The sequence below is a fragment of the Culex quinquefasciatus genome, chromosome 1, assembly GCF_015732765.1.
Source record: "Culex quinquefasciatus strain JHB chromosome 1, VPISU_Cqui_1.0_pri_paternal, whole genome shotgun sequence".
Taxonomy (NCBI): Eukaryota; Metazoa; Arthropoda; class Insecta; order Diptera; family Culicidae; genus Culex; species Culex quinquefasciatus.
This window is the reverse complement of record NC_051861.1, coordinates 89,543,210-89,566,724: the sequence shown is the minus strand read 5'-3', so window position 1 is coordinate 89,566,724 and position 23,515 is coordinate 89,543,210. Positions and strand designations below refer to the sequence as shown.

The 23,515-nt window shown below is 38.0% G+C and overlaps 2 protein-coding genes across 2 annotated transcripts; both read left to right on the top strand.

Moving 5' to 3' along the window:
- The first annotated feature begins 249 nt into the window (after positions 1–249).
- On the top strand, positions 250–14,816 carry LOC6044430 (sesquipedalian-1). The gene is given in 4 exon segments (XM_038266790.1): positions 250–653; positions 655–779; positions 835–1,161; positions 11,992–14,816. Coding segments are annotated over 4 exon segments (861 nt in total). The 5' UTR covers positions 250–579; the 3' UTR covers positions 12,327–14,816.
- Positions 14,817–20,599: 5,783 nt separating this feature from the next.
- On the top strand, positions 20,600–21,885 carry LOC6044428 (interferon-inducible double-stranded RNA-dependent protein kinase activator A homolog). The gene is made up of 2 exons (XM_001861911.2): positions 20,600–21,200; positions 21,263–21,885. Exons 1-2 carry the CDS (start codon positions 20,703–20,705, stop codon positions 21,707–21,709), a joined length of 945 nt encoding a protein of 314 aa, XP_001861946.1. The 5' UTR covers positions 20,600–20,702; the 3' UTR covers positions 21,710–21,885.
- The last annotated feature ends 1,630 nt before the right edge of the window (positions 21,886–23,515 follow it).

The window sequence follows — 23,515 nt, the reverse complement described above, 5'->3', positions numbered from 1 at the left end:
CTAAATTTGAGATTGATCAGAAAAAGTCGATTTCGAATTTCCAGAGTTTTATTTTGTCTTTCATATGTTTAAAAAAAACTCTAGATTTGTACTTTTTGTGTTCAGTTGAGGCGAAATAACCCAGTCTTTTTTAATTTTCTAAACTACTGAATATTATTAATTCCACCCAAACGTACATTCTCTCTGGCGCTATTTTGCTGAAACGCCACAATTTTCGTCAGTTCCATTTGAGAGTGCAAGGTGGGATCGTCCGTCCGTCACCAGACAGCTGTCAGTCAGTCAGTGTTTTCAATCCCAAATCGATTTGGTCGTCTCGCCGCGACTTTTAATTATTTTGTTTTTCGAGCGCGATCAACAACTAAAAATTATAAAAATAGCAAACCCAATCACACCGCGGTGGCATTTTTTCTGCATCATTCTGATGCCGCGTTATAAATAGTCTCGCGTGACGGAGATAAAATGCTCCATTGTTGGTGTTAGACTTCGAACAACAAAAAAAGGAATCAATTTTTTTTCGCTGGACGTTGGTGGGCGGTGCCCGTTTGGGAAGATCTTGTGGTGAGTCACACCGGAACAACGATGAAGATCAACGAGAAGAATCTGTGCATGTTTGCGACCACTCCGCCGGTGGATCTGGAAGGGTGGCTCAACAAACGGGGAAGTGAACAAAAGCTGGCAGCGACGATGGTTTGTTCTCAAGGGGAACCTCCTGTTTTACTTCGAACGGAAAGGGGACCGAGAACCGCTCGGGATGATCATCCTGGAGGGTTGCACCGTTGGTAAGTGGTTGAAAAGTGTGAGGTTTAAAGATTTTAACGGACTTGCTCTTTTCAGAACTCGCCGAAGAGGGCGAACAGTACTGCTTTCAGATAATCTTCCACGGCGCCAACAATCGGACCTACTACCTGAGCACCGAGTCCCAGGGCAACATGGAGCAGTGGATGAAGGCCCTGACCTGTGCCGGGTACGACTACATGAAGCTGATGGTGGCCGAGCTGCAGCGCCAGCTGGACGAAATCGAGGACGGTGGCAAGTTGAGTGCAGACGACGCGTTGGAGAACTCACCCCTGCCGCCACCACCGAAGGCGCCACCTCGGAGGCAGAATCCGGGCTTCCAGCACAGGCCGGCGATGCCGCCGATTGAGTACGCAACGAATGCCGGTGAGTTCTTGGAGATAAAGACTTTTGCTGATCGCTTTTTTTGCTTCCGGTTTTTCGTTTAACTTTGCGTGCATGATGTTTTTCAAGCTACTTTTCAAACCTTTTTGTTTGCATTGTCTCTCGTTTAACGCATTGGCTAGAGTGGTGCGTAGGATTTCAAAATGATTTTTCACTCGTCTTTTACTAGGTCACTTTGTAATACCTACTAATTTTAACATAATTGGAAAGATTCGAACAAAATTGAAAGTTATAACCTTTTCATCTTCTATTCTAAGGGCATCTCCACCGCAGGGACCTAATTGCGTTGCAAAGCTAATTTGGCACCCGCGTCAAGCGCACCGCGGTACTTGTGCAAGAGCTAATTTAGGTTCGAGTTCATCCGTGTTCATCCGAATCCAAACAAAACTCAGGTTAGCTCCGGGATCTACCGGGAGCAAATCGTCCGACGGATGGTTTTTTCCAGCAAAACAATGTAATTAGGCCAATGTGAGTTTGTAAACAAAGAGTTTATCCTGCTTACGTCAGTAAATGTTTACATTAGGAGTGATGATTGATTTTTCGATTTCAATTCTTCGAGTTTGGAGATATTTTCCCTCCTGTGCTGCAAGTTTACGCATGAAAAATGACTTTTGGCCACCTTTTGGCAATCTGGGGTGATGCAGTTTAGTTTTTGAGGTCAGATTGGGGCTGTGTTTTTTTAATTTTGGTCAACGCATTGTCGATCAACTGCTGGACATGCAAGAGACAAGTCAATGGAGCATTTCCATTCGAGCAGTTTTTGCTTTTTTCTACAATGTATTTCTTATGGAGCGAACTGTCAAAAACTGCTCGACTGCGGGTGCTCCATTGTATTGAAGGCTATTATGGAGATCGGAAGGAAAGGGGTCAAGAAACAGCTTTACGAACAGCAGAGCAAAGGAGAGGGAGCGTTTTCTTGGGGCATTTCTTCACCCTCTCTGGCTTGCTTTCGCTGCCGCTACTGCCCATTTGAAATTTTTCTTGACCGGTTTCTTCCTATGTGCGTATACCGCTTGAATAAAAAGCAAAATGCAAGCAAAACATTTTAAATAAGCCAATACGGATTTGAAAACATGCAATCCTGATCTTATATTCCTAAATTCCTAAATTCCCAATTTTTTAAATTCTTAAATTCTTAAATTATTAAATTCTTAAATTCTTAAATTCTTGAATTCTTAATTTCCCAGATTTTTAAATTCTTAATTTCTTAAACTTTCAAATTCATGATTTTGATTTAAATTTTTTGTATTTTTGAAAATAAAAGTGTTTTTTTCGTAAATTTTTATTTTCGAATTTCTAAATTTCAGAGTTTTAAGCTTTTGGAATTTCGACTTGTAATTTCTGTTTTTTTTTTTATAAATTGTTGAGCTCTTGAATTTATAAATACTTTAATATTAAAATTATTATTCAATCCTGCATATTTTTAATTTTGAATTTCAAAATTTAAGATTATTTTTTATTGAGTTTTTCAGTCAGAAAATAGATATTTGTATGATAATTGGGTCCTAAAATGAAGCTTGGATTGCTGATATTATTGTTTACAGCGATAAAGCTTATTTTTCTAAGTACAATGACCCTTTGTACGACCACAATGAGTTTAAAATGGATTTTTAAATCAATTTTGAAAAATTATCCTAGCGGTCCTTCTTGACAGAAAAGCTCCTACTTGACAGCTCGTTCCAAGGGGACCATAGTTGATCCATCGAAAAAATGTTGTCTTGTCATAATTTTTTTTGCATTAAAATGAAAAAAATGATCATAAATGGTTTTTGATCGTGTTTTTTACCGTTGTACATAAAAATTGACATAGGGCTTTAGTATCCAATTGTCAAGTTTTTTTCACTCTGGTGTGGTGACGGAACAAAACAAAACAATTATTTTTTTTTCAAAATCCACCTCGAATTCTCGCGCACATCCTACTCTTTTCGCGTTCGTCAAATGACTGTCATTCTCGAGCAAGCAGCTGTCAAAATTCAACCATGCACGCTGAAACGCGACAACTCATACAAAAGTTTAATGTAATTCTTTTGAAACGCAACTCATTCTTCTAGGCATTCTACCCAAATTTGAGTAAAGAAGGTTTGACCAAACAAAAAGTCGAACTTTATTTAATTATTTAGCATTTACCATTTCCTAATCATTTTCGGTTTCCTTTATTTCACATTAACACTGCTCATTCCCTACATCTGGTTTACTTCATTTCGATTCCGTCCGTGTGGATCAATTGGACAGCGCACTGGACTCACAATCCAGAGGTTGCTGGTTGGTACTAGCAATAGTGGCCGACAGCTATAAAGACAACTTCTTTTACTCCATTTCGACCATAAAACTATATCTGTCCTTTTAATTTAAAAATTCTGCATTTTGAGATTCGGCGGGGATTTTCAATATTATTATATCGTATACAAGATGTGATTTTCAGTCGCATTCAAAAAGGAAAATTCCAATTCTTCGATTCATATTGCAAACAAGCACCGTGCGAAGAAACGTCAAACGCCACTTTTCGTTTTTGTTACTTTTTAGTTGCGTACCGCTTAAGAAAATCTTTTCGTTGCCCTTTCCTGACCATTTTTTTATATGGAGTTTTGCGTTCCTTCCAATCTGCGTATCAGCCTTTACGGTACTACTATTCAAAATATTTTTAAATCAAATGAAAAAAATAATAATAAAAAATGTATTCGTATTTTTATTTTACTCCCTACCCTATATTTAAATTTTAATAAATAATTTAAAAATGTTCAAATCGGTTATGTTATTTTATAAATTTTGAACATTCATGTGATGGTTTGCTTATATAACACATAGTTGGCTGAATATTTTTTATTTAAAAAATACCAAAATAAATATAAATTCCACAATTTTTCAATTTAATAAAGTCGTTTCGAACCAAATAACTCATTTCTTTAATATTTATTAAAATTTGATAATCAAAATAAATGCATCTTCAACCGAAACGAATTCAAATAATTCTAAAATCGCTGGAAAAATTAGCCACCGGCAGCTCGGGGACTTCTCGAGCACCTATCTTGGCTACTCGACGGATCCCCGATGAACTTTTTCTTCGCTGAATGAACTCGAAGGCTAATTTAGCTTTAGCTTTGCTACCCGCGGTGCGAAAGTTGGGGTGCAAACAAGTCGGGAGCAAATCGGATGAACTCTTTTAAAAATTTGAAAATGATATTTCATAGATGTAAGCAAACAATTAGGACATATAATGCAACTGGAAGCATGTTCATTCATACTAGAACATAGTTTCATTGATTTTGGTCAACAAAACGGCTAAAATTGGAAAATGAATAAATTAGATCCCCGCGGTGGGCTTGATTCAGCAGCCAAATTAGCTCCCAGCGGTGCGGAAACGTGTATTAGCTACGGAGCAAAGCTAAAACTGGGGATCCAACCGATAGGTTTGCCACCCAATTAGATCTCTGCAGTGGAGATGCCCTAACCTTTCCGATTTTTTTCCCAATCAGTCCAGTTAATGCTGCCGTTACAACCGATTCAGTCTTATGTGTCTTTGAAAACACGTTTTAACTAATTCTGAAATGTGGATCTTAAAAACAGTTAAAATTCAATATAAACTCCCTCTTTTCCCGAGCTTGGGCGTTAAGTTGTTTAAATAAGAACACAAAACTCGTTTTTTTTTTTCAACTTGGAAACAGATGTTTTCTCGAAAAATAATTACCAAAGTGTCATATTTGAATGTGCCCGAAATTCTGTAAAATCTACAAAAATAAATACATACGACTAATCCAAAACATCAAACATGATTTGGCAATTTTTTTTTCAATAAAATTGCAAGTATTAAATCAGTTGCTAGCATTTTTTAAAAATTTCCTCGAATTGGGTCTCAAAATGAAGATATTATTGTTTACAGCGGTAAAGCTTATTTTTCTGAGTACAATAACCCTTTGTACGACCACAAAGAGTTTAAAATGGATTTTCAAATCAATTTTGAAAATTAACCTCGCGGTCCTTCTTGACAGAAAAGCTCCTCGCGCATAGATACCTCTTTTGTTTATTTTACATTTTACTCATTTGTGTATTTACATTTTACTCATTTCTGAACAGCTTGCCACGCAAAATCCAGATTACAAAGAACTGTGTAAAATTTGTTATGAACCGCAGCCAGATTGTGTGTAAAATCTTTGTACACAGAAATTTGTACAACCGTTGTCTGTCAAATCTGTGTAATTTTAGATTTTGCAATTTGGGTAAAATTTACACAGATTATGGATAAAACAAAACAAAGAATCTGGGGAAAAAGACATTTAAAATTTATTATATCTTTTAAAAGATTTTTAGTGAATCTCCTTGTTAGCACCTGTTAAACTTATATATTTCGTTTTGTTTACACACATTGCTCATCTACACAAAGTGATAGGTAATTTTTTGACGAGTGGCGTTCTGCAGTTTTTTTTTTTTTTTTTTTTGAGAGGGTCCAATAAATCAAATTTTCTGTTTTTACTTTTTGGGTGTTTTTTTTTATTACCCAAGGCGGTTTCAAAAAAAAACCCAAAAAGCGAAAACTGACTATTTTGTCAGCTGGGAAATCCCGCCTTACCTTATCTAATCTACATACCTTAGATTTGGCGTGTCTTCTGACTTAAATGAACTCATACGTTAATTAAAAATAGCTCTTTTTGATGTTATTTTTACTCAAATTACTTCAAAATCAAACCTACTCAGGAATAGGGAACTATACCCTTTCTCAGCCTATTTCTATTATCAGCCTATCAGCACTTTGATCATGAATTACAGCTTTCATGAAGTGTTTTTGACTGTTCCAAAGTAATAAATAGCTCAAAAAAAAGTGAGCAAGCAACTCTTCATGATTGATACATCTGAAATTGTTGATTTAATAGCGGAAAACGGCAAAAAAGGATGAGAATTGGTCGAACGGCTTAGAGTGATTAAAATGGGTATATTTCCCCTACTATCATTTATTTCTGAGTACTTTTTATCCGTTTCATTATATTACAAAATGAGAAATCGGACAATCGGGAAGAGGGGCTGAAAGCTCTGTGTCAATTTTTATGTACAACGGTAAAAAAACAAGATTAAAAACAATTTCTGATCACTTTTTTGCATTTTAATACAAAAAAAAGTGACAAGACAACATTCTAATAATGTATCAACTATGTTCCCCTTTGAACGAGATGTGTAGTAGGACTTTTTTCTGTCAAGAAGGGCCGAGAAGTTAATTTTTTAAATTGATTTAACCCGTATAGGCCTGGGTGAAATTGGAATCACTAAAATGGCCATAACTCAGCGAAAACTCAACCAATTTGCATACTTCTTTATTAGTTGGACTCGTTAGAATGTCTATTTTCCGAAAATGACCCGCAGAACCCGGAAATGTTCCGGTGGCCGGAGATATTCCGGTGGGTCACTGTCAAACAGGGTCAAAATGGCCATTTTGGGTCCGCACTATTTTGTTGATAGAAATCATGGAAAAAACACATTTTTTCATGTTACGATCTTTGTTCTACCAACAGACAATACTGACCAATGATTTTGCACCTCCGGGATGTTCCGGATTGAACGGGCAGGTTCCTACCCCGGGGAACCGGTCAAGGGACGGTCAGAAATAAAACTATTTCTATCATGGCAATATGGGTGTCAAAGTTCATCATTTTCAAAATCAAGCTCATCTTTGATCCCCAAAACCACTTTTGGACCGATCTGGCCACTTTGGGACCGGTTCCCGGTACTCCAGTGAAATCCGGAATAAGGCAAATTACGGGAATATTTCTGAACAATTTTTGACTGGGCAATATGGGAGTCAAAGTTCATCATTTTCAAAACAAAGCTCATCAATGATCCCCAGAACCACTTTTGGATCGATCTGGCCACTTTGGGACCGGTTCCCGGTACTCCGGTGGATCTCGGAATATGGCAAATTACGGGATTATTTCTGTATAATTTTTGGCATGGCAATATGGATGTCAAAGTTCATTATTTTCAAAATCAAGCTCATCTATGATCCCCAAAACCACTTTTGGATCGATCTGGCCACTTTGGGACCGGTTCCCGGTACTCCAGTGAAATCCGGAATATGGCAAATTACGGGATTATTTCTGAACAATTTTTGACTGGGCAATATGGGTGTCAAAGTTCATCATTTTCAAAATTTAGCTCGTCCATGATCCCCAGAACCACTTTTGGATCGATCTGGCCACTTTGGGACCGGTTCCGGTACTCCGGTGGAACCCGGATTATGGAAAATTACGGGATTATTCCTGAATAATTTTTGACAGGGCAATATGGATGTCAATGTTCATCATTTTCATAATTTAGCTCATTTATGATCCCCAAAACCACTTTTGGACCGATCTGGCCACTTTGGGACCGGTTCCGTACCCGGTGGAACCCGAAATATGGCAAATTACGGATTATTCCTGAATAATTTTGACAGGGCAATATGGAAGAAGTTCATCATTTTCAAAACAAAGCTCATTTATGATCTCAAAACCACTTTGATCACTTTGGGACCGGTTCCGGTACCCAGTGAAATCTGAATATGGCAATTACGGATTATTTCTGAATAATTGACAGGGCATATGGATGTCAAAGTTCATCATTTTCAAAATCAAGCTCATTTATGATCCCCAAAACCATTTGGGACCGATCTGGCACTTTGGGATGGTTCCCGGTACTCCAGTGAAATCTGAATATGGCAATTACGGATTATTCTGAATAATTTTGACAGGGCAATATGGATGTCAAAGTTCATCATTTTCAAAATCAAGCTCATTTATGATTCAAAACCACTTTTGAACGATCTGGCATTTTAGGTTCCCAATGGTGGAACTCGAATATGCAAATTACGGGATTTCCTGAATAATTGACAGGGCAATATGGATGTCAATGTTCATCATTTCAAAATCAAGCTCATTTATGATCTCAAAATACTTTGACCGATCGCTACTTTGGGACCGGTTCCCGGTACTGGGAACTGAATATGGCAATTACGGATTATTCTGAATAATTTTTGTCAGGGCAATATGGATCAATGTTCATCATTTTATAATTTAGCTCATCTATGATCTCAAAACATTTTTGACCGATTGGCCATTGGTTCGGTACCAGTGAACTGAATATGGAAATTACGGATATTTTGAATAATTTTGAAGGCAATATGGATGTCAAAGTTCATCATTTTCAAAACAAAGTTCATTTATGATCTCAAAACCATTTTTGACGATCTGGCCATTGGTTTCGGTACCAGGATCTGAATACAAATTACGGATATTTTAATAATTGACAGGCACATGGATGTCAGCACATCATTTCGAAATCAAGTCATCTCAAAACCACTTTTGATGATTCGATTGTTCTCGGTATTGGTGAACCCGGAACAAGGCAAATTATGGGATTATTTGAACAATGGGCACATGTCAAAGTTCATCATTCAAAACAAATCCATGATCACAAAACCATTTTTAGATGATCGGTTAGACCGGTTCCCGTACTCCATCCAGTGAAATCTGAATATGCAAATTACGGATGATTTCGAATATTTTTCTGCAATATGGATGTCGTTCATCATTAAAATCGCCATTATGATTCAAAACCAATTTGACGACTTAGATTGTACGGTGAACCTTGAATAAGCAAATTACGGGATTTTTCTGTATAATTTATATGGAATATGGATGTCAAAGTTCATCATTATTCAGAAATAACCCCTAATTTGCCATATTCCGGGTTCCACCGGAGTACCGGGAACCGGCCTCAAAGTGGCCAGATCGGTCCAAAAGTGGTTTTGGGGATCATAGATGAGCTAAATTATGAAAATAATGAACATTGACATCCATATTGCCCTGTCAAAAATTATTCAGGAATAATCCCGTAATTTGCCATATTCCGAGTTCCACCGGAGTACCGGGAACCGGTCCCAAAGTGGCCAGATCGGTCCAAAAGTGGTTTTGGGGATCATAAATGAGCTTGATTTTGAAAATGATGAACTTTGACATCCATATTGCCCTGTCAAAAATTATTCAGAAATAATCCCGTAATTTGCCATATTCCGAGATCCACCGGAGTACCGGGAACCGGTCCCAATGTGGCCAGATCGATCCAAAAGTGGTTTTGGAAATTATGTATGAGCTTGGTTTTGAAAATTATCAACTTTGACATCCATATTGCCCTGTCAAAAATTATTCAGGAATAATCCCGTAATTTGCCATATTCCGAGTTCCACCGAGTACCGGGAACCGGTCCCAAAGTGGCCAGATCGGTCAAAAAGTGGTTTTGGGATCATAAATGAGCTTGATTTTGAAAATGATGAACATTGACATCCATATTGCCCTGTCAAAAATTATTCAGGAATAATCCCGTAATTTGCCATATTCCGAGTTCCACCGGAGTACCGGGAACCGGTCCCAAAGTGGCCAGATCGGTCCAAAAGTGGTTTTGGGGATCATAAATGAGCTTGATTTTGAAAATGATGAACATTGGCATCCATATTGCCCTGTCAAAAATTATTCAGGAATAATCCCGTAATTTGCCATATTCCGAGTTCCACCGGAGTACCGGGAACCGGTCCCAAAGTGGCCAGATCGGTCCAAAAGTGGTTTTGGGATCATAAATGAGCTTGATTTTGAAAATGATGAACATTGACATCCATATATCCTGTCAAAAATTATTCAGGAATAATCCCGTAATTTGCCATATTCCGAGTTCCACCGGAGTACCGGGAACCGGTCCCAAAGTGGCCAGATCGATCCAAAAGTGGTTCTGGGGATCATGGATGAGCTAAATTTTGAAAATGATGAACTTTGACACCCATATTGCCCAGTCAAAAATTGTTCAGAAATAATCCCGTAATTTGCCATATTCCGGATTTCACTGGAGTACCGGGAACCGGTCCCAAAGTGGCCAGATCGGTCCAAAAGGGTTTTGGGGATCATAGATGAGCCTGATTTTGAAAATGATGAACTTTGACATCCATATTGCCATGCCAAAAATGATACAGAAATAATCCCGTAATTTGCCATATTCCGAGTTCCACCGGAGTACCGGGAACCGGTCCTGAAGTGGCCAGATCGGTCCAAAAGTGGTTTTGGTGATCATGGATGAGCTTTGTTTTGAAAATGATGAACTTTGACACCCATATTGCCCAGTCAAAAATTATACAGAAATAATCCCGTAATTTGCCATATTCAGGGTTCCACCGAGTACCGGGAACCGGTCCCAAAGTGGCCAGATCGATCCAAAAGTGGTTCTGGGGATCATGGATGAGCTTTGTTTTGAAAATGATGAACTTTGACTCCCATATTGCCCAGTCCAAAATTGTTCAGAAATATTCCCGTAATTTGCCTTATTCCGATTTCACTGGAGTACCGGGAACCGGTCCCAAAGTGGCCAGATCGGTCCAAAAGTGGTTTTGGGGATCAAAGATGAGCTTGATTTTGAAAATGATGAACTTTGACACCCATATTGCCATGATAGAAATAGTTTTATTTCTGACCGTCCCTTGACCGGTTCCCCGGGTAGGGAACCTGCCCGCTCAATCCGGAACATCCCCGGTGGTGCAAAATCATTGGTCAGTATTGTCTGTTGGCAGAACAAAGATCGTAACATGAAAAATGTGTTTTTTCCAAGATTTCTATCAACAAAATAGTGCGGACCCAAAATGGCCATTTTTGACCCTGTTTGACCCAGTGACCCACCGGAATATCTCCGGCCACCGGAACATTTCCGGGTTCTGCGGGTCATTTTCGGAAAATAGACATTCTAACGAGTCCAACTAATAAAGAAGTATGTAAATTGGTTGAGTTTTCGCTGAGTTATGGCCATTTTAGTGATTCCAATTTCACCCAGGCCTATACGGGTTAAAAATCTATTTTAAATCCTTCGCGGTCGTATAAAGGGTCATTGTAATCAGAAAAAATAAGCTTTATCGTTGTGAACAATAATATCACAAATTTAATCTTGATTTTAGGACCCAATTCGAGAATGTAATTTGAGTGGCCACTTCGATTTCCCGATTTTCTCGACTTTTCCGGAATCTCAAATATTAGGCCTTCCTTACTCAGCGATTGTCTACGATCCATACAAAATAAATTGAATTAAAAATTAAGCAAAATATTATAAAATTATTCAAGAGTTACAAGATTTTTTTCAAGCAAAAATAAAAAATAAAATCACATGTTACCGACTTATCCCGTTCTTTTTTGTGGATTTAGCGAATCCCCGAACTTTTCCGACTTGCGTGGCCACCCTGTAAAGGTGAAACGGGAAGGTACACCATGACTTGAGTTTATGGAAGCACTTTTAAGGAAAACGCCGCAACTTTAACATGTTCTGTCGGTTGCAGACGATAAAAATGAAGATTTATATATGTCCAAAATTGGCGTACCATTCCACCTTAAATCACCCAAATACGGGTAGTTCAAGTACTGCCGAAAAGTACTTCCCAGTTCTGCCATTGGACTGATTTCGTTTAATTCAATTATTTACCTATCGAATTCAAAAAAATTATAAGTTTGCTTTAATTAAATTGATGTCGAAAATTGTCTTAATTGTAACGACAACAACAAAAGACTGTGCATTTGTCCGAATCTCTTCAAAAATGTATTTCAAACTCTTTTAGACAACTTTAAATCTAAATTATAAGCTTTCGGTTTGCGGTACTTTTTTAAAATTTCTACGAATCTCGCGTTCAACCCTCTTATTATTAAGTTTCACTAAACCATCAAACTCGGTGTGTGTTCAACAACCTTTTTTTTATTCTTAACACCAACCCAAAAAATCGCCCCCTTTTCAAAACCCGCGCTCGCCCGTAAAAAAAATCCGAAACTCCAGAATTCGTCGCGAGCGACGCCTCAACGGTCCTCCCGTCGCCAAAAGTGATCCGGCGAGCGCCTCCCGCACCGATTGCCGCCATCCACCAGCACCACCGCAGTGAAGCCGTGAACATGGAGCTGCGATCACCGCCGGAACCGCCGGTGAGCTCCTCCACTGTCGCTGCCACCTCTCAGTTGAACGTGGTGGACCTGCTGAACGTGGCCGGCGACCCGACGACGGACGAGTTTAGCTTCGAGCGGATGCACTCGCTGCTCGGGGCGCCGGTACTGGTCCACCTGAGGGCACGCAAAACGGCCATGGAGAAGAGCGAACAGCCGCTTATTAGCTTTTAAAGTTTTGGTGTTTAGCCGCGCCCCGTTTTGATCCCTCGATCCTCTCTGAAGAAACGCTTATTCGGGGGTAGGCCAGCGTTAAGCAAAATTGGGTAGCAGTGCGAAATGAGTAACTTTGAGACGTTTGACGTTTCGGTTCGAAATTGACGCTGTCCTTCCCCTTGATGTTTACATTGGTTGTTTATAGTTAAGATTCGCGTTTATGTTGCTAACCAACTTGTTGGGATTCGTCATTATGTTTCATGTCTAACGCTTCCATGTGTTTACAAAACAAACCCAAACATAACCTAAGCCATCACGATCATGATCCATTTGAGTCAATTAGCTGCATCCCTAATCAACAACAAGCGCAAACTCTATACATAGGTGTTAAGGTTCCGTTTCATAAACTCTCGTGACATCAACGGGTCGCACAAGTTTATTGTGATAGTAATGTTTCATATCTCCTTTATAAGAAAGCAAACTTGACTGCTCGCAGCGGTAAATAAGTGTCAAAAATTGTGTAAATGTCTTCAAACTTAAATTTAGGTAATAATATAACAGTTGTGCATTGATTCCTATAACAACATCATAACACAAGATATTACAACTTAACTGTTTTTTATAGCTTAGATTACCCGAATAAGATCAGTTAAGTAAATAATACAGAATAACCAGCAGTGTCAAATAAATGTTCAAACTACAGTCCTGAATCATTCCTATGCAAAGCATCACGCCCTATTGAAAAGTTATAGCCAAAATCATTAGAACCACAACTGAAAATAGAGAATAGAAATCATCCATAGAATCTTTGAAATACATTTAACTTATATATTGCACATAAGTATTATTCCTAATCGAATTTTAATTAAAATTAATTTCACTTTTGCTAAACTCAATTTTGTTCGCAGTTTAAATGCAAAATGTGCCACAATATGTAATTTCTTGGAACAATTTCTACCAAGAATGTATTATACTGTCCTCACAAAAATGACATAACCAAACTTTTCGGAACACTCAGCAAACGTCAAACCAGTGGGTGTGATATGCCAGTATTAGGTCTTCGATGGAATTACATGTTGTTCTCCTATTAAGAGTTTACCCACACTTGACATTTTTCTCTCTTACTCATTTTTGAGTAGGTTCGAGTTTTATAGAATTGGTTTATGGCGTGTTGCCTCAAAGCTATTTTCTGGATGAGTTAGAATTTAACTAAATTGGAGTGATAATTGAAACTTCACCCAATCTTGGCCAAATCTAGTTTGGGTGAATAATTAACTTGAAAATTTGGTAGTAATACTGAGACATTTTTCTAAAATTAGTAATTTTGTAAAAAAATAGTCATGTTTATTAATGATTAAGTAATTTGACATTTAGCGTTTGGGAAATTTACATATTGCTTGCGAAATTTTGAATAAAGCTTGTCATTATAGAATGAAATTTACAAAAAAAAATCGGATCCGAATATAATTTAAATATTTCAATCGAGAAATCAAAAAGATAGAGAGATGTGAGCCGGTAACATAGAGTTAAACTTTCACAGCTGTCTTGGTAAATTTCACAGGAGCTTCACAGAAAGATTAACTCCATGTTGCGCTTTTAATATCACGATACTGGAATATTTTTTATAATTGGCAGGTTAGAAAAACAGAAATATTGTTTGCTTCCAAATGGTGTTCCAAACAAAACAAAACACGTTAACACGGAACTTCATAAAATTTGAGTTCGTTAAAAAAAAAATCCTTCAATTTTTATTTATTTTTTTGTAAGATTTTCAAACATGTTGAATAATATAGATAGGCCCCTTTATATAAATGAATTATTGAGTTTAGACAAAAAAAAACAAAACAAATATAATAACCGCATACGCTACATAATCAATCTTGCTATAGTGCTCGTTACCGTTACGTTACATGTCACACTTGTGCTTGTGTATTTTTACGCTCGTTTTCCAAAGATCGATTCGCCCACCATTTTGCGCTCTCCATTTTTCCCCCCCATTTATGTTCTATGTGATGTGTTTAACCGCTACTCGCCAAGCTCTAAATTTACGTGTTAACCAAGGTTTAAAAATTCGGCGCCTGGCCCAGCCAAAACGCAACATCCAGCTTACTTCCCGAAATGATCATTCACCAAATCCGTTCTTCTCCCACACCTTCTGCTCACCGTACAACTCCGTATTCCGGCAGCAGCGAAACGGCACCGCAAACGAAAGCCCCTAGAGTCCCACTTTTAAGTGGAGTGGTCGCCATGCAAAAGTTCTGTTGAAATTCTAAAAAAAAGGTTTGCTTCTTTTCTTTATTGAGCTGAAGAAAAATACGTTATACGAATACATAGTGCCAAAAGGATCAAATTTTAACTAGGTTTTAAGCGTTCGCGTTCGAACAAAATTAGGTTAGGTTATGTTCTGTACCGTTTCTCAAAGCATTGTGTAAAAAAGTTGTGAAGCTTCGCCATTTCAAAACGATAAACATCTTATAGATAGATATTAACTTATTAGTACAAACGAAACGCCGTCGAGCTTTTAGTACTAGAAAATTTGAGAAATTCCCTGCTCGCGTCAATTTGGCTCTTCCCCAGTCAACTCAATCGAATCGTTTACGTATTCCGTTTCAAACGCAACAACCGGTTCCGTGCACGTACCGGTTGTTGCGTTTGAAACGGAATACGTAAACGATTCGAATTGAATTCCGATTTAGTTAACTGGGTCACCGGGGTAAAGTGCATCTTGTACGCGGTGAAGCCGCCGTGTTGGTGCGGAACCGGGCACTTTTCACACTAGAAGGGGCGCTCCTTGGTGTGGATCCGCTCGTATTCCGCGAGAGTATGCTTGATAATCAGCTGAAGGCGATTGAAAAATATTTAAAATTAGTTTATACTTAATACAAGTGGCTTTGAACTGGTTATGTTGACATTTTGGCTTTTTTCGTTTAAGCACACTTTTTGAGTGTTTTTGAAACCGCCTTGAGTCAGGGGTATTGAAAAACACCCAAAAAGCAAAAAATGAAAATTTAGTTTATTGGACCTTTTCAAAAAAAACTTCATGTATCATCTTGGAACGAAATAACAGATCTTTATCCTAGAAAATGTCAACCCCGTTTAAACATTTTGCCGCATGCTTTCCGTAAAAACTTTCGACCTAATGTTTGTACTGGTGGAAGTGCAAAAAAGTGAGGTGATCAGGCTTTACGTGCACGGCAGGATCTTGTGCTGCAGCGCAACGTGCAGGTCCAGCTTGAACTTTCGGGTAAACTTCCCGTTTGTTGGTCCGACCGAGTCCATTTAATCCAAACAGTAAACTTTAAACGAGTACCATCATCAGCTCCCTCCGTGTACGCACGAGAGCATGCAGCTAGTGCTCAGTGCTCCATCGTTTTTTCGGATTTTTTCGCCGTAGTTGATTGTGAATATCCGCGAGTTTGCTCCTGCAGCATGCCAAAGGCCGGCCGTGGCCGTGGCAGTTCGAGTGCGGCCTCGAAAAACCCGCGAAGTTCGTCTACCGGCCGTGTGCAAAAAGGTAATCAAACCAACGCCGTGTCGGCCGCCATCGCGCAGGGGAGCGTGAGCGCAGATGGAATCGACAAAAAGTTACTTCATCCCGGATATGTTCCGAGATCACCAGTGCGAACCCGTTCGGGTACCTCTGGTGCCACGACCAGTGGCACATCAACATCCGCCAACATTCCCATCAGGAACGAGTTCCAGATGCTGAGCGACGACGAAGAAAACAACAACAACACCGACGGTAGCACCACTACCGACGACGACGACGACGATGGTCGTGCACGGAAAAAAGTGCCGACGCCAAAAAGAATAATTCTCCAACGGAACGAAGACCACCTCCAATTTTTGTTTTGGACACGTTGGCGGACGATGTTGACGAGTTGCTGGAAGGCCTCGGATATTGTCTGAAAATCGGTAAGTCGGCAGTGCAAGTGATCACACTGAATAAAAAGAGCTTCGACCTGGTGTTTGAAGAATTGAAGCGTAGCAATTTCAACTTCTACACATTCAACCCCGAGAAGCCCCCTGTTAAGGTCGTCTTGCAGGGTTATCAAGACCGTCCGATCTCCGACCTGAAGGGTCACCTCTCGGACGCCGGAATAAAACCGCGGGAGATTAAAGTGCTCTCGCGCAAGACAACGGTAACAGGTACACACACACTGTACCTGTTGTACTTCGACTGCGGCACCGTCAAGATCCAAGACCTGCGGCGGACTGAGACGTTGGACGGTTTTTGGGTAAACTGGCGGTTTTACACCAAGAACACGACGGACGTAGCGCAATGCCACCGTTGCCAGAAATTCGGCCACGGCTCGCGGAACTGCAACCTCCGGCCCCGCTGCGTGAAGTGCGGTGAGTCACACCTCTCGGAGGCGTGCGCACTGCCACGAAAGGCGGACTTGGGGGACAAGGCAGAACAAACCAAGCCGCGCGTAAAGTGCGCGAACTGTGACGGCAACCATACCGGCAATTACCGCGGATGCATCGCGCGTAAGGCCTACCTCGAGGAGCAGGAAAAGAGAAAGAAGAAAACAGCAGCGTCCCACTCTCCTCAGCGAAGTACGAGCGCAGCCGTTCCTGCAGCTGGACAGCTTACGGTTCCAGCGGAAAACTCAGCGTTCCCTCCTGGTTGGGGGCGTTCGTTCGCCAGCGTGGTCGCTGCCGGTAGCGGCAGTACGGCCCAGCAAGAAGTCACCGGGAAGATCTCTTCACCCTGCCGGAGTCTTTGCTCGCGGGGAGATGATGGCGCGGTTTCGGAGCTGCCGGAACAAGGCAGAACAATTCCTGGCCCTTGGGAAACTGATGATCAAACACATCTACAAAGGATAAATTACCTGTGATCTAGATATAAGCTTTCTCTTCCTCTATCCCCTTTCCTTTGCAATTTCTGTAAGTTTTTTTTAATAGTTTTTTCTTACTCTTTCTAGTGCTTTAGTTAAAGAAATTGTTCCTAAATGGATTATGATGCAACACACAGCTGTAAGGAACTCCAAAACTCTATTATGCACTTCAAAATAACTCATTGTATCTTGATTATTCACAAATAAAACCGAATTGAATTAAATTGAAACGAGTACCATTCAATCCAAATTGGGTACTAAAATGAAGCTTAGATTGCCAGGGTTGTTACGGATGGCGCGGATCGCGCGGATGGCGCGGATGGCGCGAATCGCGCGGATCTGGCGCGGATTTGCTGGCTAATTTTGTTCAGGCGCGGATTTCGCGCGGATAGCAATTTTGATAAACAAATAATTGAGAACGATAGAATTTCTTTCAAATTACATAGGAAAATATTATTCGGAATTGAATAAATTCAATCTTTTTCGTTGAGTGCAAAAACATCGATTTCTAAGGAGTTGTTAATGAAGAAAGTTTTCTTCTAAAAATTATTGATTGTTTTTTACTTAATACGAAACTTCGAAATAATCTTCAAGGAGCGATTTTTTTAAATGTTTTGAGATTTGTTATTTAAATTTAACATAATATTACAACTCATTATTTTTAAAACAGCAGTTTAACAATTCATATTAATAACAATTTTATTAAAATCAAAATAACAAAATTCGAAAAATAACAGAATTTCAAAAAAATGAAACTTTTTAGACTTTCTAAGTTTTTTCAATATAAAAATTGAAATTTTTATATTTTTGGTTTATTGAAAAAATTAAAAAAAATCTGTTGCTACTCTGATTCAGGTAGAATTGATTCTACTCCCAATTATTACAACATGACGAAATCCAATTAGCAATCTGCTAAAATCTCCGTCTTAAAGCGAAATGTAATGTTAAAAATTAAATAACAATTTGAAATCTCAGAATTTACATATTCAAATTAATGAAAAAATAGAATTCATCATTTGAAATTGCCGATACTTACAGGCTCAAAAAACGTAAAAAAGTACGAATTATTAAATTAAAAAATAACGAAAATATTAGAATTGTTTTTTTAGTTTTTAATTTTTCAAGAAAGTTCTTATTAAATTATTAAATTATAAAATTATAAAATTATTAAATTATTAAATTATTAAATAATTAAACTATTAAATTAGTAAATTATTAAATTATTAAATTATTAAATTATTAAATTATTAAATTATTAAATTATTAAATTATTAAATTATTAAATTATTAAATTATTGAATTATTAAATTATTTAATTATTAAATTATTAAATTATTAAATTATTAAATTATTATATTATTATATTATTAAATTATTAAATTATGAAATTATTAAATTATTAAATTATTAAATTATTAAATTATTAAATTATTAAATTAATAACTTATTATTTCTTTTGCCATTTTCTTAGTTCAGATTTTCGGAGGCATATTTTAGTTTAGAGAAATTTAGAGAAGAAAATAATAGAAATTTCGTGTATTGATTTTCCAGAGTAAAATTTTGGCGAGAATTATCAAGTACAAAATCCCTAGATTTTATAATTTGGTGATTTATTTTATGGTTTTAAATTTTTGAATTTAATTTTTTCCTGTATTTGTTTTGAAAGCAACGCTATTTAAAGGGATATGAATCCACAACTGATGAACGGTAGGGGAGATGGGGGTAAGACGGCCACCCTAAGGGAGAAGTCTAATAAAATTTACACAACAGATTATTTTGATCTCAAATTACGTACATATTGTTCTACTTCTAGTCCATTATAGAAATGACATAAATTAGTTGGTCTAAAAACCAATTTTCAATACTTTTCAGCAATTTTTAAAAAATAATTGAAATCGTATATATATGAAATACGCGGGGTAAGACGGCCACCCATGTGGGGTAAGACGGCCAGTGCTATAAATTAACTTAATAACTTTGCTAAATCCACCCAAACACCTACATGGTTGGTTCAACAGACTTCTCTGAACATCATAACTATTTTGGTTGGAAAAATCAGGTTTCAAATGTGAAGAAAAATGCTGTTTAAAAATTTCATATTTTGGCTCAGTGAATTTCATATTATTGCGACCACATTTTATGAAAAACTATGAATTTTTACTACAAAACAAACACAATTTGGTACAATAAAATAGTTTGTGTATTTCGATTAGAATAAGTAAATCAAAATTATGTAAACTATATTAAATTAGCGATTTTTGTGAAAAGTTTGCTAGGATTTCATACTATTCAATGAGTTTTGCTATATCACAGTAAAGAATGTTGTCGAAACGGTAGTTAACAGCATTTTGATTAAAAATGGATAGTTTTATTGAAAATGCTTTTCCTTTATCTACAAATATGTCTTAATAGTCAAAAACCGTCAAAAATATAACCTATATCAAATAAAATCTACAAATTACGGGTGGCCGTCTTACCCCCGGAGGAGGTGGCCGTCTTGCCCCCAAATAAATTATTTTTTTAAACATTTTTTGTAAACAGTTCATCGCATATTTTGAACTTTTTCGAGGGACATAATCTAGGGAAAACTTCAATTTAACATGAAAAAATATTTGAAGAAAGGAAAACATATTGTTATTTAACAAAAATGCCTAAGTTGTAATTCATGGAAATTACATCCAGTTTCAAGTTCAAAAAATATTTCTTCATTTTAAGCTATTTTTATACTATTTCAAACAATATTTTTGACAAAGGTGACTCCATATGCATTATTTAGCATGAGGAACAGTATTGCTAAACATTTTAGTAATATTCATTAGTATACTTATTAAAACAGTAGGGTGGCCGTCTTACCCCGCCTGGCCGTCTTACCCCCAGCTCCCCTACTTATCCAAATGCTTTCTGTATTATACTTTTTTCGTAAAAAATTTCATTCATTATGTTACTCTCTTCTATGTTTGTCGCGATTTTTTTATATGGCGCGGATTTCGCGCGGATTGGGTTTTGGGGTCGGCGCGGATCTGGCGCGGATTTTTTTTTTAATTTTCCGTAACAACCCTGGATTGCTGATATTATTGTTTACAGCGATAAAGCTTATTTTTCTGAGTACAATGACCCTTTGTACGACCACAAAGAGTTTAAAATGGATTTTTAAATCAATTTTGAAAAATTTACCTCGCGGTCCTTCTTGACAGAAAAGGTCCTACTTGACAGCTCGTTCCAAGTGGACCATAGTTGATCCATCGAAAAAATGTTGTCTTGTAATTTTTTTATTTTTGCATTAAAATGAAAAAAAGTAATCAGAAATGGTTTTTGGTCGTGTTTTTTACCGTTGTAGATAAAAATTGACATAGGGCTTTAGTACCCAATTGAGATCGTTAAAACAAACTCAAAAATTGAGATCCACTTTGAGTCTCCCCGTTAAACGTGCACAAAATGTAACAAGTTCGAACAGGTTAGAACAAGCGTGTACAAGATTGTGTTTGTTGACGTTATTTCGCAAGTGACTTGAAAAAATCGAATGAAAAACTAAATAATTTGAAAATCAAGCAAAATGGCTGGCCAGTCTGCGCTCGGTGCGAAAACCCCTGTCACGGAACTGCAGGAAATTTGCGCCCGCCGGAAGGTTCCACTTCCGATCTACGAGAGTGCCGGCGAGGACAACTCGACACCGGCGAAGATTTTCAGCACCTCGGTTACGGCGCTTGGCCAGACTTGTGTGGGCCACGGCCGCTCGAAGAAAGATTCCAAACACGCTGCCGCGCTGCACATGCTGAAACTGCTGGCCAGCCACGGCGAGAGTGGGATCGACCTCGACGACCCGCAGCTGGCCATCTCGTCGTCGGACAAAGTCATGGAGGTGCGCGATATCTGCGTTCAGCGCAATTTCGAGGTTCCAGAGTTTGAGTGCGTTCGAAGTTCCGGTCCGTCGCACGCGCCGGAGTTTGAGTTCGAATGTCGTGTGGGCAACATTGTCCGACGGGGCGTGCACAACACCAAGAAGGGGGCCAAACAGGTGGCCTGCAACGAGATGTTGAAAACACTGCAAGCGGTAGGTGATGAAGTACCTCCGTAAGATAATGACCACCCTCTAATTGCTTCCCTCTTCCACAGATGCCGGTCGAGGAGAACATGATGCAGGTGCAATCGCTGGACCAGGCGGCAAAGATGGACACCGACGACAACGAGCACATTATCCGAAACTATCGCGAGTACAAAAACTCGGACATCAAGAAGAAGCTGGGCGTGAAGATCGCCGACCGGCACAACTACTTCGCCGAGTTGGAGGAAGCGAAAATTGACGCCGCCCGGAGCTTGGCCATGGACGAGACGATGGACGTGCAGGAAAAGTGTGCGCTCATTCCGCGGGCGCTCGGGCTCAAGTTTGACATGAAGCTTGGGGACAGCCAGCTTCAGGCGGAAAACGGCCAGAAACTGTACTCGTTCGAGCTGATGAACAGCGAGTACGATTGTTTTATCTTTGGACTGGGCAACGAGTTTTACGAGAGCGTTTACCGATACTTTACCACGATGCTAAATTTTTCTTTCAAGCAGCGTTGAAAAATGCTGGTTCAAACTGTTTTATTTAAGTATTTTATTACTTGTGTTATGTTTCTTGCTAGCAGAAGAATTACACAATAACACTGTAAGCAAGGATATCAGCTTTTGTGACGATTCATTAATCGATGTGATTATCAAATATATCCAAATATGATTTGAGCTAATTCGAAATTAAACCACGACATTTTAATTTGATTCGATTATTTATGATGAAAATTCAAACGATCAGCATTAAAACATAGAAACGATTTCCGACTGCCCTAATCAGCACAAAAAAAAAACAAACTTCCAGTTTATTTGTAGTTATCATTCGAATTTTTGTTTTTTTTTTTAATGTTCAAAGTTCCGATTCTATACCGGAATGGCCCTCCCATAAAACGAGTGTGTGATTTTGTTAAGATACACTAAACAAAATCTGCCATTATTAACAGTGAAGTGTCAGTGCCAAGGGGTCATGAAAAGGTTGAGTCATGGCTTCGGAGCCCACTGTCGAGTCTTGTAGTTAGTCTATGTTAGCAAATTCATTCACCAGGCGGGATTAATTACCTATACACGTTTAGAAGAAAAGATACCGGCTTTTGATTTCAGAATTCTTAGTTTACGATTACTACTCACTTAAAACTTGTTGCACACTGATAATCAACATTACACACTGTTCAGTTCACTTTTACACACTTGTATGGGATTTTTCAGTTCAAGTATGATTACACGAAAGTGTGTAATCATACTTGAACTGAAAAATCCCATCGAGAACCCGCATAAACGAGAACCTTAAAAAAACTTTGTGTTAAATGGTTTTCTCACCATTTCAGAGATCGTAACCACTATTTGAAAAATGGTAGGAAAACCTTAAAAATACCATATCGGAAATGGTACCCTACCATTTTTCATAAAGTTCGACCATCTGAATTGAGGGTGGTTAGCAACGGTAACCTTAAAAATCCCCGAACAACGTTTCGTCAAATTACCATTTGTGTAATGGTAAAAATAAAGTAAATTTTCGCGAAAAAGCGACCTTTTTCTCTCGGTTTTTACTGTTTGAGAAATGGTTTTTAAAAAGTATTTTAAGGTTTTTCTTACAAATTTTAACCTTGCGTCTACTATTTTAGAAAGGGTTTGTAAATGGTTTTTTAGGGTTTTTCTTGCTATTTTTACCTACCGCTACTATTTTGGAAATAGTTTTCATATGGTTATTTTAAGGTTTATCCTACATTTTTTCCCAGTTTCACTATTTCAGAAATAGTTTTCAAATGGTAAATTTAAGTTTATCGGACAAATTTACAACTTTTTGAGAAATAGTTTTAAAAAATTTTCTTAAATTTTTACCTACCTATTTTTTTACAGAATTGTTCACTTTTTGACGGATGGTTCACAACAATAATATGTTAACTTTATCGGCTTGAATCTAGGCTTGAATTCTAGTTGAATGTTGATTCTGTTTAGTTGATCATACTGCCAAAATCGTCCAAACCTGAAAATGTAAGAAAAAAACAATCACAAAGTATCGAGTAGAATGTAACATTCAAATATCAAATACAGTAGTTGTTTGGTAACTGGGCGTTGTTTAACTGGGCTGCTTTTTAACTGGGCGCTCGATAACTGGGCCGTAGCCCAGTTAAAAAGCAGACAAACGTCAAAAAACCAAAACAAACCAAAATGACCGGGGGGTTAATGGATGCCAAAACCATTTTCAATAAATAAATAAAAACTTTTTTCAAACTTTTGTTTAGTTTCAAGTTACAATAAAAAAAATATGAAAAGTGAGCATTGTAAATAAATTTGAGTAACTTTTATTTTTATATTTCA

Excerpts from the sequence above, each read along its gene's own strand:
- LOC6044428 (XM_001861911.2), top strand. The coding sequence starts at position 20,703 with ATGGCTGGCCAGTCTGCGCTCGGTGCGAAAACCCCTGTCACGGAACTG. Across the intron at positions 21,201-21,262 it reads TGTTGAAAACACTGCAAGCG|ATGCCGGTCGAGGAGAACAT; the intron begins GTAGGTGATGAA and ends CCTCTTCCACAG.